General features: G+C 45.2%; 1 protein-coding gene across 6 annotated transcripts in view; it reads right to left on the bottom strand.

Annotated features, from left to right (window-relative positions):
- LOC126266913 (serine/arginine repetitive matrix protein 1-like) overlaps positions 1-19,689 on the bottom strand; it is a 221,392-nt gene that overhangs the window by 95,083 nt on the left and 106,620 nt on the right. For 5 of the 6 annotated variants that reach the window (XR_007548944.1, XM_049971593.1, XM_049971598.1 and 2 more), the window contains 3 exons: positions 16,136-16,338; positions 6,042-6,288; positions 2,855-3,048 (listed from right to left, as the gene is read on the bottom strand). Coding sequence is in view for 5 of the 6 variants with exons in the window: in XM_049971593.1 (XP_049827550.1) it covers positions 2,855-3,048; positions 6,042-6,288; positions 16,136-16,338 (644 nt within the window). In the remaining variant the exon portion in view is untranslated. The remainder of the gene's footprint in view (positions 1-2,854; positions 3,049-6,041; positions 6,289-16,135; positions 16,339-19,689) is intronic. The other variant, XM_049971594.1, reaches the window with a different exon arrangement.

Below are 19,689 nucleotides of genomic sequence, written 5' to 3'. Positions count from 1 at the left end.
CCCCTTACTATTCTTTAATAGGTCTCGCAGTCTTTGTCTCTTACATTCCAAGATATCAACTACACTGCGCAAATAATCATTACAGCTATGCACCCGATACAAAGACAAACTCGACGCTCCACATGCAATAAGCAGAAAACAATGGTAGACCGCATTCACTGGAATCGTGCCCAGGACGGCATTGTGATATTTCTGCATCTGTCCTGAATTCTTACTTGAGATCCAGCCCACTGCGGAGTTTTCTTCTGTTCGTCGAAATAGCACGCTGGCTGTAAAGGGGAGAAGGAATGTTTGGTAGGAGATTTGTGGCGTTTACTTTACAACTGAGGGAAACCTCGCAAAATCCTTGCTTAGAATCAGAGGATTGGAGCTATTTTTCTTTTGTTTCTGGGATGATATGTCAGAGGCAAACATAGTAAGACTCAAAAATGGGGTAAGTCAGTGACTTGCGGTCCCGTGTTGCTGTGTATGGCACCATCGCTGTGTAGCTATGTTATTGTGCAACATTTCATCAATATAGAGGTCACAACTAGCTCAGCTGGATACAAAGATAGGACGAATTTAATCGTGGACTTCTTAAGAACGAACGAGGCGTTAGCCTCAAGTAATTTAAGCAGAGGCACAAAAAAATTGCGAGTCGAGTTGAATAACTGGTTATCGGGAAATTACATGATAAAATTGGCATGATTTCCAGTGAACCCGTTCCAACTACACTCATGCTCATAAATTAAGGATAATGCTGCTACATGGTGAAACAACACTCTGGTGGTCGGACTGCCAGTTTAAATCACTTCGGGTATGACGATGCGGTGTATTTGACCTGCGGTCGTCGCACGGTGGCGCTGGCAGCAGTCCACATAGGCAGAGGTGTGTTGGTGCATGTCAGAGTACGGTGCAGCGAGTTAGCGTGCAGACATTTTCAGACGTGCTAATGGTGACTGTGTGTTGAAAATGGCTCAAAGAACACATATTGATGGCGTCATGAGGGTTAGAATACTAGGGCGACTGGAGGCTGGTCAAACACAGCAGGTCGTAGCACGGGCCCTCGGTGTGCCACAAAGTGTGATCTCAAGAGTATGGCAACGATTCCAGCAGACAGGAAACGTGTCCAGGCGCTACGCTACTGGACTTCCACAGTGTACAACACCACAAGAAGACCGATATCTCACCATCAGTGCCCGCAGACGGCCACGGAGTACTGCAGGTAGCCTTGTTCGGGACCTTACCACAGCCACTGGAACAGTTGTCTCCAGACACACAGTCTACAGACGACTGCACAGACATGGTTTATTCGCCTGGGACCTGCAAGGTGCATTCCACTGACCCCTGGTCACAGGAGAGCCCGTAAAGCCTGGTATCAAGAACATAGTACATGGTCATTGGAACAGTGGTCCCAGGTTATGGTCACGGACTAGTCCGGGTATAGTCTGAACAGTGATTCTCGCCGGGTTTTCATCTGGCTTGGACCAGGAAACAGATACCAACCCCTTAATGTCCTTGAAAGGGAACTGCATGGAGGTCGTGGTTTGATGGCGTGGGTTGGGATTATGATTGGTGCACGTCGGTCCCTGCAAGTCTTTGGCAGAGGAACTATAATAGGTCAGGTGTATCGGGACGTCATTTTGCACCAGTATGTCCGCCTTTTCCGGGATTCAGTGGGTCCCACCTTCCTCCTGATGGATGATAACGCACGGTCCCACCGAACTGCCATAGTGTAGGAGTACCTTGAAACAAGATATGAGGCGAATGGAGTGTCCTGCCTGTTCTCCAGACCTAAACACCATCGTGCACGTCTGGGATGCTCCCGGTCGAATTATCGCTGCACGTCTTCAAACCCCTAGGACACTTCAGTAGCTCCGACAGGCACTGGTGCAAGAATGGGAGGCTATACCTTAGTCATTGTTACTCCTGCCAGGGGTTACTCAAGTTTTCTGATTCAATACTCCTATTGACGAGGCATTGTCTACCTTAAGAGAGTCATAGTTACTCCTCACAGTTGCTCACCCAGTTTCACATTTTTTGTTACTTTTGCCAGCTGCCAGAAGCGAAATGTCACTAGTTGTGTATCATAGGAGAGTCATCGTTACTCCTGCCAGGGGTTACTCGAGTTTTCTGATTCAATACTCCTGGTGACAAGGCATTGGGTACCTTGGGCGAGTCACAGTTACTCTTCCCAGTTGCTCACACAGTTTCACATTTTCGTTACTGTGCTCAGTCTGCCAGAAGCGATATGTCACTAGTTGTGTATCATAAGAGAGTCATCGTTACTCTTGCCAGGGATTACTCGAATTTACTGATGCAATACTGCTGGTGAGGAGGCATTGACTACGTTAAGAGAGTCATAGTTACTCGTCACAGTTGCTCACCCAGTTTCACATTTTTTTGTTACTGTGGCCAGTCTGCCAGGAGCGATATGTCACTAGATATGTATCTTAAGATAGTCATCGCTACTCCTGCCAGGGGGTACACGAGTTTTCTGATTCAATACTCCTGGTAACGAGGCATTGGCTACCTTAAGAGAATCATAGTTATTCGTCCCAGTTGCTCACCCAGTTTCTACCTTATGCCAACCCGTTGTGCGGCCTGTGTACGTATGCATGGTGAACATATCCCATACTGATGTCGGGGTAAATGCGCAGGAAACGGTGGCGTTTTGTAGCACATGTGTTTCGGGACGGTTTCCTCAACTTATCACCAATACCGTGGACTTAGAGACGTGTGTCGAGTGTGTTCCCTACGTGCCTACGATATTGGCGCCAGTTTTGTGTAGTGCCACGTTGTGTGGCACCACATTCTACAATTATCCTTCATTTATGAGGAGGAGTGTAGATTCGAGTCTAAGCGGTGCACTCACATCTCCCAGTGCTTGTCGGCGGCGCTGCCGTTGTTGTTGGTGTCGTTGTTGTTGTTGCCGTTGCTGTCGCTGGCGGTGGCGGTGGTGGTGGTGGGAGGCTGCGGCGAGGCGTCCTGCCCCAGCGGCTGCTGTCGCTGCCTCTGCCGCTCCCGGGACAGCGGCCGCAGTCTCTGCGCCGCTCTCAGCAGCTCCGCCTGCCAACACCGTCGCAGTTTCGTAGGCGCCGCTCTTTCTCAATTTAGTAGACTCGAAAAACAGACGTCCTCGGGGCTATGGCCCACGGAATGGATGATAACTGTCGCTTCTGCAGCTAAAAGTACTTAAGTCGAATTATGTCTAGACTGGCATGCCATGGTTTACAGCAATTGTGGGATACATTACACAAATGAGGAGAAATTGAAGTCGATTACTACTGTTTCCGAGAAAAAGACTTCTCCGCAAGGGTCGGTGATCTGTGACTGCGGAGTGATAAAGTGAGCAGAGCTGAAGGTGCATAACAGTCCGCTAGATACGGGAAAAACTGGTAGAAGCCGACCTCGGGGAAGATCAGATTGGATACCGTAGTAATGTTGGAACACCTGAGGCAATACTGACCATACGACTTATCTTAGAAAATAGATTAAGGAAAGGCAAACCTACATTTCTAGCATTTGTAGAGTTAGAGAAAGCTTTTGGCAATGTTGACTGGAATAGTCTCAAATTCTGATGGTGGCAGGGGTAAAATGCAGGGGGCGAAAGGCTATTTACAATTCGTACAGAAACCAGATGGCAGTTATAAGAGTCGAGGTGCATGAAGGGTAATCAGTGGTTGGGAACGGAGTGAGACACGGTTGCACCCTATCCCCGACGTTATCGCAATCTGTAGATTGAGCAAGCAGTAAAGGAAAAAAACGAAAAATTCGGAGTAGGTATTAAAATCCATGGAAAAGAAATAAAAACTTTGTGGTTCGCCGATGACATTGTAATTCTGTCAGAGACAACAAAGAACCTGGAAGAGCAGCTGAACGGAATGGACAGTGTCTTGAAAGGAGGATATAGGATGAACATCAAAAAAAGCAAAACGAGGATTCTGGAATGTAGTCGAATTAAATCAGCTTATGGAATTAGATTAGGAAATGAGACACTTAAATTAGTAAACGAGTTTTGCTATTTGGGGAGCAAAATAACTGATGATGGTCGAGGTAGAGAGGATATAAAATGTAGACCGGCAGTGGCAAGGAAAACGTTTCTGAAGAAGGGAAATTTGTTAACATCGAGAATAGATTTAAGTGTCAGGAAGTCGTTTCTGAAAGTGTTTGTATGGAGTGTAGCCACGTATGGAAGTGAAACGTGGACGATAAATAGTTTGGACAAGAAGAGAATAGAAGCTTTCGAAATGTGGTGGTCCAGAAGAATGCTGAAGATTAGATGGGTAGACCACATAACTAATGAGGAGGTATTGAATAGAATTGGAGAGAAATTTATGGCACAGCTTGACTAGAAGAAGGTATCGGTTGGTAGGACATCAAGAGTTCACCAATTTAACATTGGAGGGCAGCATGGAGGGTAAAAATCTTAGAGGGAGACGAATAGATGAATACACTAAACAGATTCAGAAGGTTGTAGGTTGCAGTAGGTACTGGGAGATGAAGAAGCTTGCACAGGATGGACTAGGATGGAGAGCTGCATCAAACCAGTCTCAGGACTGAAGACCACAACAACAACAACTTGGAGGCCATCTGCAGCCAGTCATGGACTAGACGCCCCAAAAGAACGATTCGCCTTATCACCAGGACACAATCGTCCGCTATTGAACGAAGAACATTATGGGGAACTCGAGCGAATGATTTGGTCACCCATCAACATTTGTCGTACGTAATTGAGAAGTCATCAACATTCACGGTACATAATCGAGAGGCCAGTTCGTGCACAAAATGCTACACTAGCAACACTTTCGGAATTATGGGCGGCTATGGAGGCAGCACGGCTCAGTATTCCTGCAGGTGGCTCGCAACGAGGAGCTACCGAAGCACGACTCACGCTCCGTCCTCACAGCCTGCCAGTATCTCGTCTCCTACGTTACAAAGTTAACAGAAGCTCTCCTGCGAACCTTGCAGAACTAGCGCTCCTGAAAGAAAGGATATTGCGGAGACATGGCTTTGCCACAGCCTGGGGTTTATTTCGAGAATGAGATTTTCACTATGCAGCGGAGTGTGCCCTGGTATGAAACTTCCTTTGTTTCAGGAGTGTTAGTTCTGCAGGTTCGCACGAGAGCTTCTGTAAAGTTTGGAAGGTAGGAGACGAGGTACTGGCAGAAGTAAAGCTGTGAGGACGAGGCGTGAGTCGTGCTTGGGTAGAGCGCTTGCCCGCCAAAGGCAAAGGTCCCGAGGTCGAGTCTCGGTCCGGCACAAAGATTTAACCTGGCGGAAAGTTTCATATCAGCGCACACACTGCTGCAGAGTGAAAATCTCATTCTGGAAACGCCCCCCAGGCTGTGGCTAAGCCATGTCTCCGCAGTAGCCTTTCTTTCAGAAGTGCTATTCCAGCAAGGTTCGCAGGAGTTTTTCTGTAATGTTTGGAAGATAGGAGACGAGGTACTGGCAGAAGTAAAGCTGTGAGGACGAGGCGTGAGTCGTGCTTGGGTAGCTCAGTTGCTAGAGCGCTTGCCCGCCAAAGGCAAAGGTCCCGAGGTCGAGTCTCGGTCCGACACAAAGATTTAACCTGGCGGAATGTTTCATATCAGCGCACACTCTGCTGCAGAGTGAAAATCTCATTCTGGAAACGCCCCCCAGGCTGTGGCTAAGCCATGTCTCCGCAGCAGCCTTTCTTTCAGAAGTGCTATTCCAGCAGGTTCGCAGGAGTTTTTCTGTAAAGTTTGGAAGATAGCAGACGAGGTACCGGCGGAAGTAAAGGTGTGAGGACGGGGTGTAGAGCACCTAGCCACGAAAGGCAAAGGTCCCGAGTTCGAGTCTCGGTCGGGCGCACAGTTTTAATCTTCCAGGAAAGATTCATAGCAGCGCACACTCCGCTGAAGAGTGAAAATCTCATTCTGGAAACCTCAGTGTGTGTCGCATAATTTGTGTAGCGCGCTGAACGTCGGTCGTCGGTCTCGTTGCTAGTGCGTGGCCTGTGGCGACGGTGGCTCTCCGAGACGTCGCGTTGTGCAGAAGGACGAGTACAGAGTGAGTGACGAGTGGAGGTACGGTACCTGGAACTCTGGCGAGGAGAGGCTGCGAGCGAGGGGCGGGTGCTGCGGCTGCGGCTGCGGCTGCGGCTGCCCGGCCGGCGGCTGCGCGTGGCGCGAGGGGGCGGCGCGCCGCGTCTCGGCGCGCGTCTTGAACAGGCGCAGGCGGCGCGGCTCCTCCCAGCGGCCGGAGTCCGGCGACGAGCTGGCCGCGTCGCCGGGGGCGGCCGGCGGGGGCGCCGGCGCCCGGTACTTCTTGCGGCCGCGGCTGCTGCGGGGAACACACACACGCAGTGCTCACAGCTGTCACCCGTGGCCTACACGCGAGATGTGCCATCGCCACATTTCGCTGTCCATACATACACTGATCATAAACGGGTATTCATTGGACAAATATATTATACTAGAACTGACATGTGATTACATTTTCACGCAATTTCGGTGCAGAGATCCTGAAAAATCAGTAGCCAGAACAACCACCTCTGGCCGTAATAACGGCCTCGATACGCCTGGGCATTCAGCCAAACAGAGCTTGGATGCAGCTTCAACACGATACCGCAGTTCATCAAGAGTAGTGACTGGCGTATTGTACCGTGGCAGTTGCTCGGCCAACACTGACCAGACGTTTTCAATTGGTGAGAGATCTGGAGAATGTGCTGGCCAAGGCAGCAGTCGAACATTTTCTGTATCCAGAAACCCGTACAGGACCTGCAACATGCGGTCGTGCATTATCCTGCTGAAACGTACGATTTCGCAGGGATCGAAGGAAGGGTAGAGCCATGGTCGTAACACATCTGAAACGTAACGTCCACTCTTCAAAGTGCCGCCAATGCGAACAAGAGGTGACCGAGACATGTAACCGATGGCACCCCATACCATCACGCCGGGTGATACGCCAGTATGGCGATTACGAATACACGCTTCCTATGTGCGTTCACCGCAATGTCGCCAAACACGGATGCGACCATCGTGATGCTGTAAACAGAACATGGATTCATCCGAAAAAATGACGTTTTGCCATTCGTGCACCTAGGTTCGTCGTCGAGTACACCATCGCAGGCGCTCCTGTCTGTGGTGCAGCGTCAAGGGTAACCGCAGCCACGGTCTCAGAGCTGATAGTCCATGCTGCTGCAAACGTCGTCGAACTGTTCGTGCAGATGGTTGTTATCTTGCCAATGTCCCCATCTGTTGACTCGGGGATCGAGACGTGGCTGTACGATCCGTTACAGCCGTGCGGATAACATGCCTCTCATATCGACTGACAGTGATACGAGGTCGTTGGGATCCAGCACGGCGTTCCGTATTACCCTCCTGAACCCACCGATTCCATATTCTGCTAACAGTCATTGGATCTCAACCAACACGAACAGCAATTTCGCGATACGATAAAACGCAATCGCGATAGGCTACAATCCGACGTTTATAGAAGTCGGAAACGTGATGGTACGCACTTCTCCTCCTTACACGAGGCATCACAACAACGTTTCACCAGGCAACGTCGGTCAACTGCTGTCTGTGTATGAGAAATCGGTTGGAAATTTTCCTCATGTCAGCACGTTGTAGGCGTCGCCACCGGCGCCAACCTTGTGTGAATGCTCTGAAAAGCTAATCATTTGCATATCACAGCATCTCCTTCTTGTCTGTAGCACGTCATCTTCGTGGTGTAGCAATTTTAATGGTCAGTAGAGTATGTTTTTGGATAGGGTGCACCTTTAGCAGAACACCGTTTTCTTTTTCAATCCAAACATGTTTCACTGCAGTTGCAGCTTCTTCAGTGGGCTTTTATTTTATGGCTGTTAAAGATAAAGAATGTTCTTTTCTGTTTGCATACATGTAACTATTAGTTTTTAAATCGTAATTTCAGATATATGATAACAGGCATAAAAATTGCGAATTCATACCTTTTTACCACATGGTGTGTTTTTTCTGATGTATTGTGTTCCTACAGTGACTATTTTGTTTCACAGTTTGTCATCTGCAACCAATTACACCTTAAAATACGACGGTTATCCCAAAATAAGGTCTCCTTTTTTTTATAAGTACTTAGACCTGTTCTACAATGGTTTACATCAGTTTACATCTTGAACATCTAGCTATTTTTCGACATAATCACCATTTCTGTCGATGCATTTTTGAAGATGCTGTGACAGTTTTTGTGTGCCCACATGTCATACCAGCTCGCCGCCATGCTGTTCAGAAAGTTATAAAGCTCTTCTTTCACCTCGCCGTCGGAGCTGAATCGCTTTCCGGCCAAATGTTCTACCAACCTAGGAAACAGGTGATAGTCACTGGGCGCCAAGTCAGGGCTATAGGGTCGGTGGGTGATTATGTTCCACTGAAACTGTTGCAGGAGAGCAACAGTTTGCCGAGCGATGTGTGGGCGATTTCAGAGTCTCACAGTACCTGTCAGCGTTAATTGTGGTCCGAGCGATTCAATTCCGACGACGAGGTGAAACAAGAGGTTAATAACTTTCTGAACAGCGTGACATGGGCATACAAAAACTGCCACAGCGCCTACAAAAATGCATCGACAGAAATGGTGATTACGTCGAAAAATAGCTAAATGTTCAAGCTGTAAACTGATGTAAACAATTGTAGAAATAAACAGGTCTATGTACTTATAAAAATAGGATACCTTACTTTTGGAATTGTTGTTGTTGTCTTCAGTCCTGAGACTGGTTTGATGCAGCTCTCCATGCTACTCTATCCTGCGCAAGCTGCTTCATCTCCCAGTACCTACTGCAACCTACATCCTTCTGAATCTGCTTAGTGTACTCATCTCTCGGTCTCCCTCTACGATTTTTACCCTCCACGCTGCCCTCCAATGCTAAATTTGTGATCCCTTGATGCCTCAAAACATGTCCTACCAACCGATCCCTTCTTCTAGTCAAGTTGTGCCACAAACTTCTCTTCTCCCCAATCCTATTCAATACCTCCTCATTAGATACGTGATCTATCCACCTTATCTTCAGTATTCTTCTGTAGCACCACATTTCGAAAGCTTCTATTTTCTTCTTGTCCAAACTAGTTATCGTCCATGTTTCACTTCCATACATGGCTACACTCCAAACAAATACTTTCAGAAACGACTTCCTGATACATAAATCTATATTCGATGTTAACAAATTTCTCTTCTTCAGAAACGCTTTCCTTGCCATTGCCAGTCTACATTTTATATCCTCTCTACTTCGACCATCATCAGTTATTTTACTTCCTAAATAGCAAAACTCCTTTACTACTTTAAGTGTCTCATTTCCTAATCTAATTCCCTCAGCATCACCCGATTTAATTTGACTACATTCCATTATCCTCGTTTTGCTTTTGTTAATGTTCATCTTATATCCTCCTTTTTTGGAATTACCCTCGTAGATAAATTGCTTAAGCCAAAAATACGATGTGAAGATTGTCATTTCTATGCCTGAAATTAATTAATTCTAAGTGTGTGTGTGTGTGTGTGTGTTTGTGTGTGTGTATGTGGTCTATTTACATTATGTTTCACTTACGTTTTCTTTATCCTCATCTTCATCATTGTCAAACACTATTTATTGAGCTGTCACTGTTTCACTTTTTACCAGCTTTAAAAACAAACATGGCGGAGAGTGGAACAGTTGAAGGTGTAAAAACAAGATGGCTGATGGTGGAACAGTTGAAGGTGTTCCTGGCAGTTGTTGTGAATCTTTCAGAGGTGTCTGCATTTGTGTATGTGTGTGTGTGTGTGTGTGTGTGTGAGTGTGTGTGTGTGTGTGTGTGTGTAGTATTCTATTTCTGGTTAAAGTAGCTAATGGGTGAAATTCGACCCCAATTAGAGGAGTACTTAAACAGTTCCAGTTGTCTCTGAGTCGTCTACCTTGTGGATCCATGTTTAGTGGTAAGTTTTTTACTTCTATTATGGTATGCTTTCGCCCATGTCGGTTCTCGCTATTATGGTAAACACTGTATTTGTTCACCAGAAACATTGTGTGTGGAAACTAATGCGTACAGAGTTTGCAAGATGACTTTATTTTTTTTTTTTTGATGATGTTATTGGATGTGTTACTATTTGTAAAGGAAGCCGATAAATTTGAAGAACTTTGGTCAGAGAAACAGTTGTTACGCAACAGTATCTGCGTCTGCGATGGAAGCACTGTGGAGTCGTAGGATCTTTGACAGCCAGCAGTGGAAAGCTGCGGTGTGCAACGGGCGGGGTTGGTGAGTGTTCAGTGTCATGCATGGATGCACTTTTGGAAATATGTGAGTTGCAGAGCTTTTACGAGGAGTAATAATGACTCAGAACAATGGCTGGATAGCATACGGACGAAAGAAAGGTTTTGAAGTGAAGAACAGCCCGCATCTCGTGGTCGTGCGGTAGCGTTTTCGCTTCCCGCGCCCGGGTTCCTGTGTTCGATTTCCGGCGGGGTCAGGGATTTTCTCTGCCTCGTGATGGCTGGGTGTTGTGTGTTGTCCTTAGGTTAGTTAGGTTTAAGTAGTTCTAAGTTCTAGGGGACTGATGACCATAGATGTTAAGTCCCATAGTGCTCAGAGCCATTTGAAGTGAAGAACAAGGTATTATTTGATGAGGTAAAAATTTATTTTTATTTTTGGAGAATTGTGTTGTTGGTCCATTTCACTCTCGTCACAGTCGAGTTTTTGATAATTATTCTATTGATTGATCTTCTGAGTTAATTTACTGTACCATAGACATCATTAGATTAAATGAATTTCATGTTACAGTCTATAATTTTTTTAGAAGTTCCTTTCTAAATGAAATTTCAGAACTTAAAAGTTGAGTCATGTGTTTCACTGGCATTCTGTGTCAGGATTATGAACCCGATTTCCCTGGACCAACTGTAGTTAGGTTTTAGCAATATTTTGTTTAACTGTTGCGGAGTCTTGCTGTGTTGCGCAAGTACTTCATAATGCAGGTGAAATTTGTACTACGTGATCGTTTCGTTTCCTTTGCGCAGTGTAGGTTCTGTCGATTTCTTTATTTTACCAGAGTCATATGTCAGTATAGAAATTTTCGAATGTTTCAGGTTCCATTCTTATAAAGGTCGACATTACAGTTTGGATTTTTTAAAATACAGTTACGTTTTTTTTTCGAACAATTCGCACTGACAAAGTTTACTGGGCGTGCAATTATTGGTTTGCTTATTTGTTTGCTTATGAACTAGATCGGTTTTCACACACACACACACACACACACACACACACACACACACAGGATTCTTTTCAGTTCCATGAAAGTGATGTGGCTTTGAGTACAGACACACGTGTGTGTGTATCTTGCTTTTGTATGTCTAATAATCAAATACCGTGTAGAAGGCGTTTAAACTCGTTAGTCCGCAGTCTCTTCTACGAAGCCTGTTCTCATGAGTCCCTTGCGTTGTAGTTTATTATTATGATTATTATAACAACAAGACTACTCCTCCTATTGTTACGACTGATACTACTACTAGAGACTTGACCTCTTAGGATCACACCAAAACTTCATTTATGTTGTTTGATATTTTCTCCATCTCCAGTCCGTCTACGCCCACATCAGCATCTGCATCTACACTCTGCAGACCACTGTGAAGTGCATGGCAGAGGGTAGGTTCAATTGTACCAGTTATTAAAACTTTTCCCGTTCCCTGCACTAATGAAGCACAGGAATAATGATTGTTTAAATGCCTCTGTGCGTGCATTAATTAATAAAATCTTATCCGCATGATTCTTAAGTGACAGAGACGTAGCGGGTTTCATACTCGTAGAGTCATAATTTAAAGCTGGTTCTTCAAACTTTGCATGTAGGCTTTCTCGGGATAGCTTACGTCAGGTGTGTGCCAGCTCAGCTCCTTCAGCACCTCTGTGACTCACTCTCATGGGTCGAACGAAGCTGTGACCATACGTGCTTTCCTTCTTTGAATACGTCCAATATTCCGCGCTAGTGTTATCTGCTACGGGCTGCACACACTTGAGCAATATTGTAGGCTGGCAATCTCTTTCGTGGACTGACTGCACTTCCCCGTATCCTAACAATAAATTGAAGTCTTCCATCTGCTTTATACTCTACTTGATCATTCCATTTCATATTTATACAAAGTGTTACCACCCATGTATTTGTAAGATTTGACCGAGTCCAACAGTCAGTCATCGATATTACTGCCATAGGATACAACGTTTTACGTTTTGTGAAATTCACTGTTTTACATTTCTGATCATTTAAAGCATGTTGCCAATCTTTGCACCACATTGAAGTATTATCAAGATCTGACTTCAGACGGTACTTCATTACAAATAACTGCATTTCTGTGAAATGTTTGAGTTATTTTTTCACAAATTTATTTCACAAATATCGCTTGATACCCGTCACGTTCGTACTTTTGATAATAATCGCATATGTATACTCGGAAATCGAGAAATACTACATCTATCTGTCTGCCTTCATCCAAGGCTTTCAGTATGCCATGTAATAAGAGTGCGAGTTGGGCTTCACATGATCGATGTTTCCGGATTCTGTGTCGGTTGCCATGGAGGAGGTCACTGTGTTCGATATACGTCATTATGCTTGAGCTCAGAATATGTTCTGCGATTCTCATGTACTCGTCGATCTGCTCGCTTTGCTCTTTTGTCTTGCTTCTTTCTTAGGATTAAAACCCGTTCAAATTTCATATTCTGCTCCTAAATATACTCTTTGCTAACATTTCTTGGGCCTAATACACTAAAAAAAAAGACGTACAGAAATGCATAACTTACAAAGGCACAAAAGAAAAATATTAATGAAAGAGGTACAAAACCAAAGGAACAGGTACAGACAAAGCTGTTACTGACAAATCAGACTGACGCATTAATAAAACTAGCAAGGAAAGCGTTGTTATTACCATCATTTTTTTTCACGCCCATCTCATTCTAATCCTCGAAGTCTTAAAACAGAGTGCGCCACAGTTCACGCTGTCATGTTTTTGAAGTACCTGGATGCCTCAGCAATTTAATTTCATTTTGTTGACGCGGAAAGAAGACTTAAATGTGGGGTTTTATAAGGTTCGTATCAGACTCCTCACACCGCAAAGTTGGTTGTGAATGGCGGAACTACTTTGCCACACGGTAAACACATCCATTTTACTGCAATTGTGCCAAAATAATGGCCAAAACTAAGAGTACAAACGTCGCTTTCACACTGTAGAGGCCTCCGATGTCACTTCCTGAGTCGCTGTTGCTCCTACCGAAAGGGGGGTCGTTAACCGACGGTCTCCTTTTCTTTTCTTTTTTTTTTCCACTGCCAAACGAACGTCGTCCGTAGACAGCCAGATGAGCGCCAATAAGCAACGAGTCAGAAACGTAACTGCTTGTGTAGTTATACAGGGTGAAAAGTATTTAAACCGACAAACTCTGGGAGGTAGTAGGGGACATTAAAACAAATATTTTTCCCTAATATAATTTTTTCTGATGAGGATTATTTAAACCGGCGGAGGCCGTAATATGCTCTTCAGTTCTTAGAGACCGTATTACGATCTCCAGTTGTTTGAGGGCGTATTACGCTCTTCAGTTGTAGGCAACTGCTGTCCACAAGTGTAGTTGTGCATTGTCTCTGTTTATTAATGGAGCGATACACCTGGAGTGAGTGAACTGATATGGTTGGTAGGTACTACGTAGCGCACCACAACGGACGAGCTCCACAGCGGGTTTATCAACAACAATATCCTAATCGCCGTATCCTGCATCATACGACGTTTGCTGCTGTGTACCAACGTCTGCGTGAGACCGAGTCATTTAGCAGATTACATGGACACGGACGCCGCCGCACGGTAAGAACGCTGCAATTTGAGGAAGTTGTCTTGCAGCATGTGGAGCGTAATTCTCCAAACAGCACTCGTGCAATTGCACGTAACATGGGGACGAATCAGACGAATGTAAGAACAGTCCTTCGAGAGCAATTGATAGACCATTGCACTTACAACGTGGATTGGCAGAGGTGGTCCTGTACCATGGCCTGCTCGATCCCCAGGTATGTCCACTCTGGACTTTATTGTGTGGGAGAGATGCGCAACCTTGTTTATGCAACTCCTGTTGCATCAGAAGAGGATCTGGTTGCCCGGATAGTAGCTGCAGCAGTAACAATTCAGGATACTCCTGGGGTTTTTGCCCGTGTCAGACAGAACGTGATCCGACGGTGTAACCTTTGTTTACGTGTCAATGGAGGAATTTTTGAAAATGTACTGTAATTGAAATTGGATTGTGTTAATGTGTTGTCTCTTCGTCATAAAAAATGGAGAAGTGTTTGTTGGTTTAATTAATTTGCCGCCACAGAAATCTTCCTCTACCGCTTTAAATACTGCTCATAGGAAAAAATGACATTAGGGAAAAACATTTGTTTTGATGTCTCCTGAAACCTCCCAGAGTTTGTCGGTTTAAATACTTTCCACCCTGTATAAAAGCTGCTGCAACATTGTACTACTATGGACATACAGGGTATTACAAAAATATACGGCCAAACTTTCAGGAAACATTCCTCATACACAAATAAAGAAAAGATGTTATGTGGACATGTGTCCGGAAGCGCTTAATTTCCATGTCAGTATGTACTGTACTTCCTCGATTCACCGCCAGTTGGCCCAATTAAAGGAAGGTAATGTTGACTTCGGTGCTTGTGTTGACATGCGACTCATTGTTCTTCAGTACTAGCATCAAGCACATCAGTAAGTAGCATCAACAGGTTAGTGTTCATCACGAACGTAGTTTTGCAGTCAGTGTAATGTTCACAAATGAGGAGTTGGCAGATGCCCATTTGATGTATGGATTAGGACGGGGCAATACTCGTGGCGCGGTACGTTTGTATCGAGACAGATTTCCAGAACGAAGGCGTCCCGACAGGAAGACGTTCGAAGCAATTGATCGGTGTCTTAGGGAGCACGGAACATTCCAGCCTATGACTCGCGACTGGGGAAGACCTAGAACGACGAGGACACCTGCAATAGACGAGGCAATTCTTCGTGCAGTTGACGATAACCCTAAAGTCAGCGACAGAGAAGTTGCTGCTGTACAAGGTAACGTTGACCACGTCACTGCGGGAGAACCAGTTGTTGCGGTACCATGTGCAGCGTGTGCAGGCACTATCAGCAGCTGATTGGCCTCCACGGGTACACTTCTGCGAATGGTTCATCCAACAATATGTCATTCCTCATTTCAGTGCAAATGTTCTCTTTACGGATGAGGCTTCATTCCAACGGATCAAATTGTAAATTTTCACAATCGACATGTGTGGGCTGACGAGAATCCGCACGCAGTTGTGCAATCACGTCATCGACACAGATTTTCTCTGAACATTTGGGCAGGCATTGTTGGTGATGTCTTGATTGGGCCCCATGTTCTTCCACCTACGCTCAATGGAGCACGTTACCATGATTTCATAGGGGATACTCTACCTGTGCTGCTAGAACATGTGCCTTTACAAGTACGACACAACATGTGGTTCGTGCACGATGGAACTCCTGCACATCTCAGTCGAAGTGTTCGTACGCTTCTCAACAACAGACTCGGTGACCGACGGATTGGTAGAGGCGGACCAATTCCGTGGCCTCCACGCTCTCCTGACCTCAACCCTCTCGACTGTCATTTATGGGGGCATTTGAAAGCTCTTGTCTACGCAACCCCGGTACCAAATGTAGAGACTCTTCGTGCTCGTATTGCGGACGGATGTGATGCAATACGCCATTCTCCAGGGCTGCATCAGCGCATCAGCGATTCGATGCGACGGAGGGTCGATGGGTGTATCCTCGCTAACGGAGAACATTTCGAACATTTCCTGTTGAAGTCACGGTGGTACGTTCTGTTGCTGTGTGTTTCCATTCCATGATTAATGTGATTTGAAGAGAAGTAGTAAAATGAGCTCTAAGATGGAAAGTAAGCGTTTCCGGACACACGTCCACATAACATATTTTCTTTCTTTGTGATGAATGTTTCCTGAAAGTTTGGCCGTACCTTTTTGTAACACCCTGTATAACGTAAATATTACAAACTAAAGTCTGAAAACTAACAGTTTCATCGAAGGATGCAGCAGAGTCACGAAACTACAAATATGAAGGACAGTTGCAAGTAATCGATTATGCGTGGTCCGGAGAAAGTACTGGTGGACAAGAAGGCCCTGGTAGCGGCCGACTTACTTGTTGAGCCTGTTCCTGGAGGGCTGGGCGTCGCGCATGCGCAGGTCGGGCTCGGAGCCGAAGCGCATCAGCTGCGGGGCCTGGCCGAGTGCGTCCCGGCGGCGCTGCTGTAGCGGCGGCTGCTGCTGCTGCTGCTGCGTGGGCGGCGCGTGCACAGACGTGCTACGAGCACGGAACTCCGGCCGCGGGTGCTCGTCCGCGTGCTGCCGGGAAACGCCGCCACAAAAAGTACGTTAGCAACTTACACAGACTGCAGCACTAAGGGGGCAGACTAGGCTATCTAGCCACTGCACACCTCAGGTAAATCATAAGCACCTAATAACTTACGGCCATCTCCTAAATTGGACTCAGTTCCACAAACCGATTGTAAGATATGTTTTAGCATCACCGTCTCTAACGAGAACATATCGCCCGACCCAATAATCTACATAAAGCTCTGATCTTTCATCTCTCCTAATAACTCAGGTCCTTGCTGAAATTTTGCAAGTTCTGAATTTAGAACCGTTAGAGTAAACACCTGAGTCGAAACAAGGACCCGGAAGTAGACAACATTCCATCAGAACTACGGACAGCCTTTGGAGAGCCAGTCCTGTGTTGTTGCTGTGGTCTTCAGTCCAGAGACTGGTTTGATGCACCTCTCCATGCTACCCTATCCTGTGTAGGTTTCTTCATCTCCCAGTACCTACTGCAACCTACATCCTTCTGAATATGCTTAGTCTATTCATCTCGGTCTCCAGCTACGATTTTTACCCTCCACGCTGCCCTCCAATGCTAAATTTGTGATCCCTTCATGCCTCAGAACATGTCTTACCAACAGGTCTCTTCTTCTCGTCACGTTGTGCCACAAACTCCTCTTCTCCCCAATTCTATTCAATACCTCCTCATTACTTAAGTGATCTACCCATCTAATCTTCAACATTCTACTGTACGGCCACATTTCGAAGGCTTCTATTCTCCTCTTGTCTAAACAATTTATCGTCCATGTTTCACTTCCATACATGGCTACATTCCATACAAATACTTTCAGAAACGACTTCCTGACACTTAACTCTATACTCGATGTTAACAAATTTCTCTTATTCAGAAACACTTTCCTTGCCATTGCCAGTTTACATTTTATATCCTCTCTACTACGGCCATCATCAGTTATTTTGCTCCCCAAATAGCAAAACTCCTTTACTACTTTAGGGTCTCATTTCCTAATCTAATTCCCTCAGCATCACCCGACTTAATTCGACTACATTCCATTATCCTGATTTTGCTTTTGTTGATGCTCATCTTATATCCTCCTTTCAAGACTCTGTCCATTCCGTTCATCTGCTCTTCCAAGTCCTTTGCCGTCTTGAAAGGAGGGTATAAGATGAACATCAACAAAAGCAAAACGGGGACAATGGAATGTAGTCGAATTAAGTCGGGTGATGGTGAGGGAATTAGATTAGGAAATGAGACCTTAAAATAGTAAAGGAGTTTTGCTATTTGGGGAGCAAAATAACTTATGACGGTCGAAGTAGAGAAGCTATAAAATGTAGACAATGGCAAGAAAAGCGTTTCTGAAGAAGAGAAATTTGTAATCATCGAGTATAGATTTAAGTGTCAGAAAGTCGTTTCTGAAAGTATTTGTGTGGAGTGCAGCCATGTATGGAAGTCAAACATGGACGATAAATACTTTAGACAAGAAGAGAATACAATCTTTCGAAATGTGGTGTTACAGAAGAATGCTGAAGATTAGATGGGTAAATCACATAACTAATGAGGAGGTATTGAATAGAATTGGGGAGAAGAGGAGTTTGTGGCACAACTTGACTAGAAGAAGGTTCAAATGGCTCTGAGCACTATGGGACCTAACTGCTGTGGTCATCAGTCCCCTAGAACTTAGAACTACTTAAACCTAACTAACTTAAGGACATCACACACATCCATGCCCGAGGCAGGATTCGAACCTGCGACCGTAGCGGTAGCGCGGTTTCAGACTGTAGCGCCTAGAACCGCTCGGCCATTCCGGCCGGCGACTAGAAGAAGGGATCGGTTGGTAGGACATGTTCTGAGGCATCAAGGGATCACCAATTTAGTATTGGAGGACAGCGTGGAGGAAAAAGTTGTAGAGGGAGACCAAGAGATGAATAAACCAAACAGATTCAGAAGGGTGTATATTGCAGTAGGTACTGGGAGATGAAGAAGCTTGCACAGGATAGAGTAGCATGGAGAGCTGCATCAAACCAGTCATAGGACTTAAGACCACAACAACAACAATAACAACAGAGTAAAGAAAAGTACAGACACATTTTTCTTTCCTTTTCTGGCTCCTCTTCCTCTTCCGCCTTGTCCTTCTCCCTCTTCTCATCTCCACCACCACCACCACATCCATATTTCATCAGTTTTTACTCTTATACTGAATAATAATAAGATGCAGTCGACTGAGATCTAGCTTTTATTTGTGTATGTGTATGGAACGGAATAGGTCATGCATGGTATCCTTGAACGAGCCATTCTGGGAGACTCAAGGTGGCTGGCTGCCTATTACACAGGCCACCAATCGTAGAGACTATTACCTTCATTGTGATTTGCTTCCTCTTCCGCACCCATGACTCAACAGTCCTAGAAAGGACGATTTAGTGTAAAATGAGGTCCACTTAGTCTCATGAGGCCAGCAGGGGCTAAATGTGGAAGCACTGGACAATCAAGGCGAAAAGGATGAAAGGAAAGAATAAGCGAGACGCTGCACGCTCTTTCCCTATTAGCCAGCTGTAGGCAACGTTACTGGATGCCAAATCTTAAAGATAGCAATTCAGGTGGTAGTCTTACTCTTTACTTGGAGGAAAAATTGCCGTTTTATGTGGAAGCTAAAAGACAGCAACAATCATATATGTGAATATAACGCTACGGTCGCAGGTTCGAATCCTGCCTCAGACATGGATGTGTGTGATGTCTTTAAGTTAGTTAGGTTTAAGTTGTTCTACGTTCTAGGGCACGCATGACCTCAGCGGTTAAGTCCCATAGTGCTCAGAGCCATTTTTTGTGAATATGAGAATAGAGCAATAACGTTGGAAACACAACGTATTCTGCTATGTTAACGTGTAAAACAGCCTAAAAACTACGGAGCAAAAGGTAAGTTTAACTCGTTGCTTACGGTGAGGCTACTGGAGACAGCAAAGGAACAGTTGGATTAGAAAAGGACTGTAAATCAGCTTTGGCTTCTTTTAAGCAACTATTCTGGTCCTAATTTGAACTCACTTACGAAACGGAGGAAACTTGCTGATTTAGAGACCGTAGTTGCAAAATTAAAATTATATTTTCACTAATCTTTACTACTAAAAAAAGCAATTATTTTATTTTGTTTGCATATTATTAGTGACTAATTAAAAAAAATGGTTCAAATGGCTCTGAGCACTATGCGACTTAACTTCTGAGGTCATCAGTCGCCTAGAACTTAGAACTAATTAAACCTAACTAACCTAAGGGCATCACACACATCCATGCCCGAGGCCGGATTCGAACCTGCGACAGTAGCGGTCGCTCGGTTCCAGACTGCAGCGCCTAGAACCGTACGTCCACTC

Source organism: Schistocerca gregaria, chromosome 4 (assembly GCF_023897955.1).
Source record: "Schistocerca gregaria isolate iqSchGreg1 chromosome 4, iqSchGreg1.2, whole genome shotgun sequence".
NCBI classification, from domain to species: Eukaryota; Metazoa; Arthropoda; class Insecta; order Orthoptera; family Acrididae; genus Schistocerca; species Schistocerca gregaria.
The sequence above is the reverse complement of the archived record's forward strand: the minus strand, read 5'-3'. Positions and strand labels throughout refer to the sequence as shown.